Raw genomic sequence first — 13,942 nt, forward strand, 5'->3', positions numbered from 1 at the left:
CACCTCCCATTACCCTACTTCCATGATCAGAAGAAATTGGAGAACTACCCAGCCTGGCAACTTGGATCTTTCTGCTAGGGGGGTGGCTGAAACTATACTTTAATGATAACTCATGGGGTCATTCAGGTCGAACATTCTTCTTGTTTTCTCTCTCCTGTTCGTTAAGGAGATGCAACCATGGCAGAGTTGAGAACTCTTCTCGAGGGCCTTCGTCTACATACGTGCAGATATTCTTACCCACCTGCCATTGAAGGAGATTCTTCGGCAGTTGTTGTTTGTGAGGCTAGTGGAAAAAAAAGTACATCTAGGTCATTTCTTAATGTATTTTGCGGAGATTCAATACCTACGTAAAAATCTTATTGTATCTTGGCAGCAGACTCTTAGAAGTGCAAATGGCATAGCTAACACTTCAGCAATCGAAGGGGTCATCAGGCAACACCTTCTTATTGGATCATTTCTTCCACTTTGATCACTTTGCTCCCCCACGAGCCCTTTCAATATACAGTCCCCTATTCTGATTGTTAATAAAAGAAAGTATTTCTCCTCAGAGAAGAATTTGTAAACAATGTACGGGGAGATGATGCAGATTTGGGTTACTTAACAAGTGCATACTCTCATCAATTGTTCATCTTCGGGTAATTGAAGTTGATGGGAGGTTCTGAAATTTGATCAGAGGAAACTGGAAGCATGTGGAAGAAGGAGAAGAAGGAGAGACTGCTTGAAAGGAGAAGCTTCTGAAAATTGGATGCAGCAGAAATTGATGAAAATGAACCAAGATTAGGTCTCCATCTGGGTGGATTAATTAATATATCTGGATTCATCTTTTCATGCACCTCTTTTATAGTCTAATTGGAGAAGATAACCTTTCAGCTAGCTCTTTAACATTGTGATAATTAAGCTTTCCTCCAGTAATTTAAAATTGGTGATGATGATGATCAAGTAAACTTAAAGAAAATCTCATCTCTTTCAAGGGGCTTATGAGTGGAATTTGAAGATAATAAGATACAAAACTCTTGCACCCTTGGATTAATAAAGAATCAGGTATGTCAGGTAAAATTAAATTAAAGAACTTCATGAACTAAACAAATGATAAACAAGGACAGGCATATGCAGTGGTGATCATCTTGAAAATCCATTGGGTAAGTAATTCATTTTGAAATCAACAGCTATGTCTTGGTTCGATCAAACGACACTTTGAACACCTCCACACAAATACCAAGATAGTACAAAGAGTAGAAAGGCACAGAACTGCACACTGAACATTAAAAATCCAAAGCAGGCAATACAAGCAAAGTTAATATAAATAATCTACAGTTAGAAGCAAAACAAGCAATCAAGACTCCCATCTCCTGTATCTCTCTCTCTCTTTCTACTTGCCATTAGTGCTACGAGAAGAACACTCACTGTAGTCCTCCTCCTCAATCTCTCTGCGGTGGAAGTTCTTGTGGCAGCCACAGGCGGCACATTTGAGCTCACCGCTGGCCCCCACGCTCGCCATGAACTCCCTACAGCCGTCCACTGCAAACCCTCCTATCTTGGCTGCATGGTTCTTCTGGCACACCCCGTACCTGACAGCCCTTCCTTTGCCATGGTAAGGAGAAGCTGCAGAGCTGCGTTCTTCTCTCCTCTGTGTCTGCTGGTACTTCTTCATGGCGGCAGTACTAGTACCACCAGCTGCAAAACCTTAGTTTTTTTCTCAGCTGGTGCTGCTCAAAAGAGTTTCAGCTCAGGTGGGGATGGACGTCCTGGACGAAGGGAGAACGGGCGGGCATTGAAGACCCCAGAAACCCTAGTATGCATATTTATAGATCGCAACACACAGTAAGGGGCACATGCTCATCCCTCCGTTTCTCATTACCCTTTGGCCTATACGCCTCAGAACGGTCGTTGAAATTGATCGTTCAACTGCGCACACCTCATTAAGGCATAAGAAAGCGATTTCTTTCGTAATTAGTGGGTGACCTTAGAAAGATGGAAAAGCTTTGCTTTTGCTCCTAACCCTTGATTGGTTTGTTATAGAATGACCAGCTAAGGGACTGCAGACCTAAATTCACCATGGTCCCCAACTGGGGTCCTTGATTTGATACCAACAAAGCCTGTCTACTGACCTTTTTACACTTAAACCAACGCTTAATCCCTGATTAAGGGATAACCTCTCATAGGGTCGGAATCATTTAAGGCTGCTCTCTTGGTTAAATCTGGCATCATTGTGGTTGTTAAGGGGAGGATGAAGAGAAGGGCAGGAGAGCCCTCCTTAATCGAGAAACGTTTTGTTTAGATTAACTTTAAATGCTAGTTGATGACTATTTGTAGGGTTCAATCCTGAGGAAATATTCCCGGCACTTGATCCGCTAGCTCATGGAGAATAGAGTGCTTTTGGTTATCACAAAATGATGAAATATTCTCTCCAGGTAATGTCTCCTGAACTGATCAGAAGAACCGGCTCTTTTAATCTCAGCAGAGGCATTTGATCAGCCCATTCAAGAGCTTTGGCATGCACCATTCAAGCTGAAAGGTTAAGATTAGATGAAGATCTGCCCAATGAATGAAAGAAAGGGAAGAAACGCGCCATGAGAATGATAAAGGCTTCGAGAATGGAGAATGAATGGAAATTAATGGCCTCACCGTGTGGAATTTCTCTAGTTTGATTCATGACTTCTTATCCTTGAATGGTTAGTGATTTGCATGGGTATTTAGTCGACGGTTTTGGGTCGACTTTGAATGCGGAACGAAACAATCTTCAGAAAGAAGATTTTAAAGAAATACTCAACCATTTGTAGGAGTAATGTTTTGCCATCTCAGAAGTGTTTTCCTGATTTCCAGAGGGCGGAACGATACGCCTCGTATGTATAATAGCGATACGTGATCAATGTCGATACACTTGAAACATCTTGGATTTTTTAACTGGCGAAACAGCTCAAAAATTTAAGACGCCCACCTCTGGTTTACAGAGCACTCTACTAGTTCGAACTTCAGATGTGCCATTAAACAAAGCCTGTAAGATTTCTTTCTGGAGTATTCTTTTCGATTCACGACGGATTATTCATGTGGGTATACCTGAAAGATGCCGCTGCTCTATCTGTGGCATGCAGGTGGAGCTGTTTGGAAGCTCCATATGCCCTTTTCTTCTACCCATAAGAAGTACTTTCAAGCACTGCATTCTACGATCAATTACATATAATGGATCTTTGCAAATGCTCCCTCTAACTTGAACGTTTTTGGCTTAAATGATTAGCATTACTATGGTTAACTATAAAGCCAATACCATCTTTATCATCTATATCTATTCTCAATTTGATGAACTAATGGTGCTTACAAATCATCAAATTCAGATAACAAAATTTATCTTTAGCAAATATCCATTTCAAAGCAAAATCTGTAGATAATGGAACTGTTAAAACAATTAAGCTTCTTAATAACCACTTTATTAGATTAAAAACACAATACCTTAGCTCTCCCAAAGCAGTTGCTGATCAGCTATCAAAATTTGATGCCCGAGACTTGATAGTTTGCTGTCAGTTTTGTTGAAATTCTCTTCATGACTTCAACCATGGCAACAGAGTTTCAGATGGCCGGTCCCAACTCCACATGAATTTTTCTGAACAAGTCTAAGTTTCTTGGTTACATAAAGAAACAGAAGAGAAAAAGAAAAAAAAGGAAAAAAGGATTTTCTGAGGTCAGAACTTCTATCCATTTGTTTTCTCTATTACTGCTGAGAAGAACTGGTCATCTCCTAGCTTGTTTATACGTTTCATTTGGTGCAAAATAGGCATAAAAGAGCTTAGATTATCAGCTCAGTGTTCGTTCTTACTAGGTAGTTAATTTTTTCCTTTTTCAATTGTTAGATCAGAGGAGATAATGTCACAAAAGGTCCCATCCATATTCCCTAACCTGTGCTTCAAATGCTAGCTTCAGAATTACTATTCAGGCAATGCTTCCAATTCCCAACCAGAAATAATACCCACACTGCTTCCATTTCCAGGCCAAAATCCAAATACGTCGGGTTACTCCCTGTCTAACGAAAACAAGAAAGCAGACTCGATAAGATCCATCATTTCATCATTTTCAACTCCCACTTCATCCAAAAATTACAAAACGAGTCGAGAGCTTTTCGTCAATCATGTGGTCACTAACCTAACCTCGAAACTCCATCGATGGTTTAATCATTCGAATGAAGCACACAATCTTGTATTTTTCGTCGTTTTTATGAGTAGGTTTACCTAATTATAATTATCATTTAGGTGGGATTTAGAGGCACTTAGTCATGTCTCAATGGAGGGCCAATGATGTTTGAGGGAACCCATGATTTACAGTGAACAATTATGGTAACGTGGTTGATAGTGACTGAAGAGAAGTGAATGATGTGGGATTGGGAGGGGATAATGATAGATAATGGCCTTTGTTTCTCACCAACCCGACCCACCTTGTGATGCCACTGTGACTAAGCCTTGGGTAGTACTTTTTGGCCCCTTTTGAGACTTAGAGTGCCACAATTACTTGGTGATGCACCCATTATTTTTTCAATGGTCTTTTGATCTATTAACATTGCATTGACAATTCACACTCTCACTAGTGGTGGGAATATCAAATCATAGAATGAGATTTGGGGTTCTCAATAACAATACCTTAGTGGTAGTGAATGTCAATCAACTTCATATCGATTTAATTAACTTTGTCAATTTTTATTTTTTTTTATTTTTGACATAGGGACACTCTAATTGTTTCATCAGTATTTAGAAAAAATTGAAGGTTTTTAATTATTTATCCTTTCCCCAAACAAATTAAAAATTATTATTCACTGTAGATTTTGTGTAGTGGCCAGGCGATGAGTGTTGACTTAAGGAGGAGAAGTGTAATTCACAAATTGTCAAGGGAGTGAGAGTAATTAACCCTTTTTCGTCGAATCCCTAAGATCAATAGATTTAAGGAATAACAAATCAGGTTAAGCTAACTAGGATGCATATGTTCTCTATTCAGCCATTAAATCCAAATATAAAGCTTTAATTTCTAATTTTTCTTCTCCCATGCTTTCCTCCATTTATGATATAGTTTAAACTTTATTATTCATATATTTTCTTATTGCATTAAGTATCTATGTCTAATGTATATGTCACTTTTTTTTTTAACTTTTAATTTATCAAATAAAGGCAACTACTAAAGAACGATCCCGCATAGATCAATGAGTAAAAAGTTATTGGGTTTATTAGTTGAAAATGGATTTCCTAATTTGGTTAGTCATTGTAGTACTGTCTTTCAACCCAAACTTTAACAAATATGTGAATATAAATATAACTAAAAAACATCATTAGTCTTATTCTGTAATATACTTTATCCTAAAAAGGAAATGATAAATAAATTAGGTGCAACCACATGTATTTTCAATTGATTTAGCCTATATTCTCTTCCTCCCCGGCATTATCATCTAACATGTTGTCACCAATCTAAGAGAATTTAACCTAGTTGTTACATGGTCAATCAAGTGTTATTACAAACTATCAAATCGACTTCCCTAATCAAGATAAAACTGACTAAGAGGATGTTCTATTCCATGCTCACACTAGGGTTGGTTTTGAGTGGAATTTTTTTCACAAGTTTGGTTTCCTCTTTAATTATCCTTAGTGGACCATGGTAGCCTTATATCATTAACATGGAGCAGCAACGGTTCAACAAATGGGAAAAAAGGGCACCCCTGGGCCCTTCTTTTTGCTTTTTGTAAGATTTACAGCTGTCCAGGTATTGAGCAGAGGTCTACTTTAGTGATGGGCTGATGATCACCATTGTTGTGGGCTACACCACTCCATTAGATTCTCCTCTTCAGCTCTTTCTAAACTTTAATTGCTATAGATTTGACCCAATTTCGTTTAAATAGGAATTAAAACGTGTGAAAGCAGGTTTAGTTCGATTTGGTCTTTGTTCAAATATATTGAATCAGGACCAGTTTAGTCCGATTTTCCCTATTTTGAGTAACTAATCAGGATGTCAAATTTGAATCTGATCCAGTTATTAATTAGATTAGATATTTTAAATCCTTTCAATTTATTCATAACTCATGTTGGGTTTTAGGTGGAGCTACCCATTTTAATCAAAATTTATTGCACTTCTTTCCTCTTGATTTAATCAATATGTGATTCTCTAAGGCATTGTTAGTGCCCCGGTTGGAAATTTATATCCCAAGAAAAATTAGAAATATTTTTCCTAGGACACACATTTTCAAGAAATCTTCAGATAAAATCCTATTAGTGATACTAGAAAATTACATGAAATTTTAAAGAAATTTTAGAGGAAAATTAAATGACCTGTTAGTGCCTTTTCAAGGAAAATAAGTGAAAACTAATAATCAATCTCATACATTACCATGCTTATCCAACAAAGTTTAAATAAAATAAAATATCAAATATAAAATTACCACGAAAAATTTCGTCTTGCTAAAAGTATCACAACATCAATTACCAAATACTTATTCAAAAAAAATTCACACTGTTTTCCAACCCATCTTGGCTAGAAAATCTTACCTGGACAAATTATATGATTTTCCTAGTAAAAATTTCTTGCTAAAAAAGTGTTTTCAAGAAATAAGAGACACTAGTGGTGTCTAAAAACGTATTTTTACTAGAAATATCTTTCCAACATTTCCTTAAAAAGACACTAACTAACAGAGCCTAAGTGGGGGGGTAACTAAACCAATCCACCCCCTAAATTTTGTAGCCTTTATGGCTTCCCTTATCCAATACTGAATTAAAGATTATAAACAATATTCTTTCTACATATATAAAAATATTATGAGTTTATATTATTGGAATTCAATAGTTAACATTGATTGTTAGAATAACCCTGTGTACCTATAGGGATGGCATTGAACTGAGTCAGTTTGCAAATAGCTCAAACTCGGTTCGCAAACTCAATTAAGTAAACAAGCCAAACCCGAACAAGGCTCAGCTCGGTTCACAAGCTCGCGGACCAGCTCTTTTACTTAAGCAAGAGTCGGGACCAGGGACAAAAGACGCCAAAGGTCTAAAACCTTTCCTCTCCACTCCAGACTGCAGTCAAGAACATGGCTTTCAACTGCCACAATGACTGCCTCCTAGTCTCCTCCCAAGTAGACACTTCATCCTCCCTTAAAACAAGGTTTATGCTTCTGGTAGAGGAGAGGAGGCAAACTCAGCCATGGAAATTCCTGCATGCTAAAAAGGAAACGATCATCTAAAGATTTTTGTGGCTTTTTATGCTCCAAAGACTTCTGTTTTTTCTGCTTAGGTTTCTCTGTGCAATCTTGTCGTTATACATTCTTTTCACTTTAAATCTGTCAAATGTGTGTATTTTTTTCCTTTTAGTGAGATTCTTTGCTCCTACTAAAGGTGCGGTGGTTTAATCTGAACCTTGTAACTTTCTGATATGCAATGTAATTTTTATCTCTTCCTTTTCTTAGTTTAATCTGAAGCTCATAGCTTTTTTATATGCAATGTCATTTCTATCTCTTCATTTTCTATCTTTGCAATGGAGGCGATTACATATGGTGCCATGGCTAGAAATGGAGAAGAAGATGGTCACAAAAAGAAGTTATTTGGGATGAGCGATGGAGAGTCACGGGGCTCGACCGGGAAATCGAGAATCAATGGTGGAAAAAAATGAGAACAAAGGGGTTTTGTTGTCTTCCACGTAGGTCGACACGTCAGAGGGGTGTCATGTTGAAGTGCACACTATTTTTTTTTTTTTTTTTGTCTCGTGCTTTATGATGCCATCCACTCTAGTTAGTATAATTGTGGCATCGGCCTACAAGAGGCCGGGTGGTGAGAGAAGGGTCTGGTCAGGTCAGGTTGGGTGTGCGACTGCCTTGTCTGGCGAGAGGAAGAACGACAAACCAGAGTGGTATGAGAGTACGATCATAGGGACCTTAATTTGGGAGAATTGGCAAGGATTTGGAAGGGTGGTTGCATTATTAGGGCTGATTTTTCATCTTTTTCTCATCTTGGTGATTTTAATAATTTTTATTATATTAAGTAATTAGTAGTGGAAGAATATTTTTATCAAATAATAATAAGTTTTATTTTTTAATTTTTGTCATAGGTAGAGAATTTGCTCATGCCAACGGGGACTTCTTATATTATTTTATAGCACGAAGAGAAAGCGCTAGAGTTTATAAGATGTATATTTTTTATTTGGGTGATTGTAAATTGATATTGATATTTAGATGATGTTTTGTGTTTGATTATTGAATAAGGTTTATGCATACAATTATGTAGTGTTTATGAATAATTTAATGTAGAACGTGTAGACCATTTTATGCAAGGTTTATGTATACAGGTCATGCCCAAATTTATGTAAAATTTATACATAATTTTATATACAATTTATTTGACATGTATTTTATGTAAAATTTTAAATGTAAGTTGGAGCTCGAACTCAGTTAAAATTATTAGGCTCGAACTCATTACAATTTTAAACTCGAGGATGGGCTCGATTCGAGCTCAAATTCGAAATATTTAAATCAAGCCCACTTTGAACATAGGCAAGTTTAGGTTTCGCTCGACTCAATGCCACCCCTATGCACATACATTCAGGATTAGAAAGATTTTGTACTTGTTAATTAGAAATTGATTTATAACCTTAACAGGCATTTTAAACACTCGACTCTGACATTAATTGTCATATTAAAGGTGTCACGGGGCACATAGAACAGATTAGTACAGTGATTAGAATGTTATTTCCAGATATTAACATAGGTCTCTTTTACTCAAAAAAAAAAAAAAAAAAAAACCTAGGCCTTTCATCCCTCTGGTTTAATTTACTGGGATTTTTGCCCTCATTTACATAGACTAACCGTTGTTTAAAATTCACCTACTACGGAGACAAAATGACATTAATGTTTTCCCTCATAATCAACATCAGTGTCTTCGTCGATGCCACCTCTTTTGATTAGAGACCACTTTAACTTGTGACGACGCTATCCTCCTGTTCCAGCGGCCATGGCTTGATGAGTTATGAACAACCAGTGTTAAACCATAGAGTCTTTGCCAGGATATGAACTCTCTTTAACATTTATATTCTTTGAGGCTAAAGGAGAGAACGAAAATGGATGTTTTCCTCTGGTAATTGACATCAAAGTCTTTTGTTGTTGTCATCAAATTTGAACTAAGACCCCTCGACAAGTGATTCTATCAACCTTGTACTGATACAAGGGACAGGTCTTGGTGAGTTATGAACTACTTGACTTTTACATACGAAAACAAATTTCTAGGTTTCCTCTCCTTAACAATTAGATAGAGACATTTAGTTATATTTACATTCAAGTTGGCATGAACCTCGTCCTAGGAAGGGCTTGCTCAGACCAGAGTCTTGCCCTACCAAGCTTGACTGGCCATGGAAGTCTGGCAATGGAAACCCAGCATTGATGACCTGTGTGCAAGCTAGCTCAAGGCTGTCTTCCATGAGAGCTGTGTCCATTTCCACATGCAAAAGCTAATATGTTCAAATGAGAGTTTTAGATAAAGCAGGAGGTGGACATGGTAATGGCATCACAGGCCATGAAAGGTGTAGTTTCTATGAAAGGGGTGTGGAGAATTTGGTGTGTTTATAAGTTATTTCAATGTAGCCTCTTGTATCTGCCTTCCCATGCTTGGGAATGAACATGGGATCTCATGCAACTACCCCTTGAGTCATCCATTTTAGGAGGGTATGGACCCTTCAGTTTTCTCCATACATGGGAAGCTTTAAATGCTAATATGACTAAGTCCAACCCACTAAAGGGAGCATGTCCTTCCTTCACTTCACACATTCTACCCCATTCATCTAACCTAGTTAGAAAAAAGGTTCCTTGTCCCTTGATGCAAATGACATGTGGGGGAGGAGTGGGGTTCATGTCCTCATCTCCCTTACGAAATTTCCTTATTTTTTCTTTCTTTCATAGCATTTGATCATGACAGTCATGAGGGGGAAGAGGGGCTTTGGTTTCTCCAAAGCGTTTTACAGTTTGGACTGCAATATGAATAAGTAGGAGGGACCAAGTCTAAGCTGTAAAAAGGAGGAAAGGAGTAAAAAAAAGTCCAAAACCTGTCATGTGATGCATTTAAGGCCTACCAGCAGATTTCCAAGACAAATCCCTGCTCATGATTCATGACAGTGCTCTCAAGAACTTTTCTATATCTTGTGATCAGCCTCTGGTCAATTTCCATCAGGAATTGAAGGAATCCCTCAAAGAAAATCAACATCCATCAGTCTCTAACGAGTCCCAACTAGTCCAGTGGAGAGGGAAGTAGGTCTACCCATCAAAATGGTTTTAGTTACCTTTAAGTCCACCCAAATTACAAGATTTTCTCATGCAGAATATCTAGAAGAGGAGATGATGCCTTGTGGCAGGCTCTTGTTCCATGATTTCTAGAGAGTAAAGAAGTCCTTTTGACCTTCTCTCCGTTACAGCTGCAGAGTAAATGATAGATGAGTCAAACCCAATTTCCCTTTTATGTCTCTGCAGCTGCCAATAGCCACTTGTCATATTGCATTTACAGAGTTTCAATCCCTTTGCACAGGTAACTAGATATAGTTTAAGTAACAAACGCATTTATAATGGGTCTGAAGATTCAAGATTAATGATGGTTGCCCACAGCGAATGTGAGAGGAAAGAAGCCATGATTTAGGAGATTTGAACTGGTTATCTTCATTCGTTTACTGCAAAGTATCTTTTGTGTACAACCAAGGGACACGGGTCAAACTGTAGTTCTTCTGTAAGCTTGTCTTTTTCCATTTGTTTAAAGATGACAGGGGCCTTCAATGGAGATGTACACCAGACTGATTTGCTTACAATAATGGGGTTTATTCACTATTGAAAAGCATTGAAGGAGTTTTTCCAAGGTAACTTCGGATATTGGAATTTATTCTCCGATGCAGTACATATCGAATATGTAAATATTGACATATATCTTAGATGTCTATAATTTACACTTTCTTTACTTGCATTGAGGGGGATCTTTCTCTCTCTCTCCCTCTTTCTGATCTGTGATGTTCAGGCCTTCAAGTGAATTCAGACGGTTTCAAGGCCTGGAACCACAAAACAAGAAAAACAGAGATAAAAAAAAGGAGTCTCAGATGAGAAAACAACTTTCAGAAGAACTCAGCAGTTTCATCTATTGAAATATCTAACATGTCTTCTTGAGCTTGGACTCCACCTTCATCGAATAGCCACTTCTCCAGCACGGAAAGTGGGGCTTGAGCCTCCACGCTGGGCTTGCTCTCAGCTAGGAAAAGCGCCATGCTCGGTGTGCAATTGCCGTTGTCATCGAACGACGGCGACCGGGACATCTCCGGGGTGGAGGAGTCGAAACCGAGGAGAGATTCAAATGCCTCAGGCGATATTATGTCGTTGTGGGCAGCACTGGTGGTGGTTCCGGAGCTGGAGGCCGAATCCACTCCGTTGGCGTTGTTAGAGGAGTTCTGGGTGGTGCCAGAGTTCGATCGGCTTGTTTTCGGTGAATTCCTCATCCACCCTTGAAGCAATCTGGAGACATTATCTGTGCTCCAGGCGTAGCTCGACGTCTGGCCTGGTCTTTTGATCGAATGGCAGGCATCAGATGATGAAGTAGTGAAGTCGGACTGGTTCTCCAGTTTCTCAAGAGACAAGGCCTCGCACAGAGCTTGCCTGGCTGTGTGGATGTCAGTCTGGAGTCGTCTCTCCCATTGCCCTTTGGAGATTGGCTGCAATCCTGAAAACCCATTGCTCACACCTCCGTCAAGACCAGTCTGAAGCTTCTTAAGCTTCTTCTTCAAATGGGTGTTCCAGTAGTTTTTGATATCGTTGTCTGTCCTTTGAGGGAGGTAAGAAGCAATAGCAGCCCATCTGGTTCAAATTACCAGCAGCAGTACTGGTTAGTTCACGAACACAGACAATTTAGAAACCCAAGATTAATTGTATTCCCAGCATCGAATTGTCTTTTTACCTGTTGCCCAAAAGCTCCTGCAGGTGGATAATCATCTTCTCCTCGTGATCGGTAAAGTTTCCCCGTCTAATTCCGGGTCGGAGGTAATTCGTCCATCTGAGTCTGCAACTCTTACTGCATCTCAGTAATCCTGGCAAAGATTGATAGACAAGGATATGAGTAACTACAACTGCAAGACGCAGAATTCTTTTTTTTTTTTTTTTTTTTCAGATCTTGGATAGGAAAGCAAAAGAAACAAAAGAGAAGAGTAAGCAATGGTCATTATTTTACCTGTATTTGTAGGAACAGCTCTCCAATTCCCGGGACCATGTTCCTGAATGTAGGACACTAAGATGATATCTTCTTCAGGCGTCCAAGGCCCTTTCTTCATGCCGATTTTATCACAGCAAGGAGGTCTTCCCATGATTCCAGCTTTTTCTGTTCTTCCCGCTTTTCCAACTTTAGAAAGTAAGCTAAGAAGCTGCAGGTGTGATGCCCTCCAGTAATCTTGAGTAGACTTTTCTTCTACCTCTCTACTAGGGAAAACGCAGACAAGCATCCACAGCCATGGCCTCTTCTCCTATATATACAGGAGACTAAGAGAAAGAAGGCTGTCTCAAAGGTACGCTGACCCATGATGAGCAAAAGAGTACTCTATAGTCAAAATTAGCCAGCAAATGCATTTACTCTCCGGCTTGAAAAAGTCAGCCGTCTGGAGCTCCTCTGCCTCACAAAACCGCGTCGGCATTCAATGGAGCTTTAACCAGGAAGCCCTAATCCCCATTTTCCCTAATCTCTCTTCTTAGCTTCTTCACCTCCTCTCTCTCTTATCTGTCACTATTTTTAAGCTCTTAAGCTATGGTTATCTAACCCTAGCCCAGCTCTCTAGTATTTAGTGGCGTAATCCTGCATGGTTAACATCATTAGAAGTGATTATCGTTATAAGTCGGTAAAATGACTCAGTCACTTCGAACTCGACCAAACTTTACATGTCCTTTTTAGAGGTAGACGCGAGAAGGAGAATGTATTGGTCGATACGGCTGACATATTTCAGATTTTATGATACGTATCGAAAGGCTGATGCGCCTAGACGTGTTATCACCGTTTTCCAGTACTGAAACTACAGATCTCAAACCCTAACCCTTCGAACACTAAATACAGTCAGTATCAGTCATATTAATGTCAACAATTTCAACTACTAAGTTTCATTTGTCTAAAGGTTGAAATTTTCAGCTGAAATGACAAGACTTCCCAGAGGAATAAAACTCAGCTCGAAAGCCTGGATCTCACCCTAACCCTTACCTGGGTTGAAAAGATAGATCAAAAGCTAGCAGTTACAGTTCCTGCGTGCAACCCTTTGAAGAAGCTTAACCGTGTTGTCGAAATTAATATCTTATCACATACTGATCCAGCCCCAGTCGGCGCAGACGCCTTGCCACCTGTCTTCCAGGTCTCTCTGTCGACTCTTTTCAACACCATTAAAACCCTAATCCCATCAGTGCCACCATTGTCAACTGACATTAGCTGTTGCTCGTTCAGAAACAAGGCTTTAAACATAAATCCCGTCATGTGTAAGACACGATCATCAGTCTCCGATTATCACGTTCCTCCTTTATTACTGCTGGATTTGACAAACAGATTAAAACCCGAATTTGGTTGATCTGTGCAGTTCTGGTTTCTCTGTATAAATGGTTGTGGATCCATGTGAGGGGGACTCGATGGTTCTTACTTCAGAGGTTATTGACGGAGAATAGGACAGAGATTTATGAGGTTTAGATCTTGCGTTTTTCTGTGTGGTGGCGCTGGGTGGTGGATTGGACGGTCGAGCACGGTTCTTACCTTGTCCAAGACTGAAATTATGAGCACCTAGGCACCCATCTATTCATACAGAAAGAGAGAGGGGGAGTGATATTAATGGAGGTTAAAAAGCTTCCTGTAATGGTATGATTTATATTAGAGGAGCAGCTTTCTTGTCTCGTGCATGGGGGGGCCCCTTTTCTGTAACAGAAGGAAAAGCTTAGCTTTTGCCTGGAATG

At 39.2% G+C, this 13,942-nt stretch overlaps 1 protein-coding gene across 2 annotated transcripts; it reads right to left on the minus strand.

The window, feature by feature from the left end:
• Positions 1-10,765: 10,765 nt before the first annotated feature.
• Positions 10,766-12,446, minus strand: LOC137940395 (myb-related protein 306-like). 2 transcript variants are annotated; one of them, XM_068785434.1, is made up of 4 exons: positions 12,198-12,446; positions 11,928-12,057; positions 11,160-11,827; positions 10,766-11,031 (listed from the first exon to the last, which is right to left on the minus strand). In XM_068785434.1, exons 1-4 carry the CDS (start codon positions 12,328-12,330, stop codon positions 11,015-11,017), a joined length of 948 nt encoding a protein of 315 aa, XP_068641535.1. In that variant the 5' UTR covers positions 12,331-12,446; the 3' UTR covers positions 10,766-11,014. The 2 variants fall into 2 exon arrangements, with proteins under 2 accessions (XP_068641535.1, XP_068641534.1); XM_068785433.1 differs by having other exon boundaries at positions 10,766-11,827.
• Between the last annotated feature and the right edge of the window lie 1,496 nt (positions 12,447-13,942).

Source organism: Aristolochia californica, unplaced genomic scaffold (genome assembly GCF_029961685.1).
Source record: "Aristolochia californica isolate CCGP_79_NKW_82.1479 unplaced genomic scaffold, dmAriCali1.0.hap1 SCAF_9, whole genome shotgun sequence".
Taxonomy (NCBI): Eukaryota; Viridiplantae; Streptophyta; class Magnoliopsida; order Piperales; family Aristolochiaceae; genus Aristolochia; species Aristolochia californica.

Bases quoted from the DNA above. Each gene is read 5' to 3' on its own strand.
- LOC137940395 (XM_068785433.1), bottom strand. From the start codon at position 12,330: ATGGGAAGACCTCCTTGCTGTGATAAAATCGGCATGAAGAAAGGGCCT. The intron at 12,058-12,197 runs GTAAAATAATGA...AATCTTTGCCAG, and splicing joins AGCTGTTCCTACAAATACAG to GATTACTGAGATGCAGTAAG. The intron at 11,828-11,927 runs GTAAAAAGACAA...AATTTGAACCAG, and splicing joins CAGGAGCTTTTGGGCAACAG to ATGGGCTGCTATTGCTTCTT.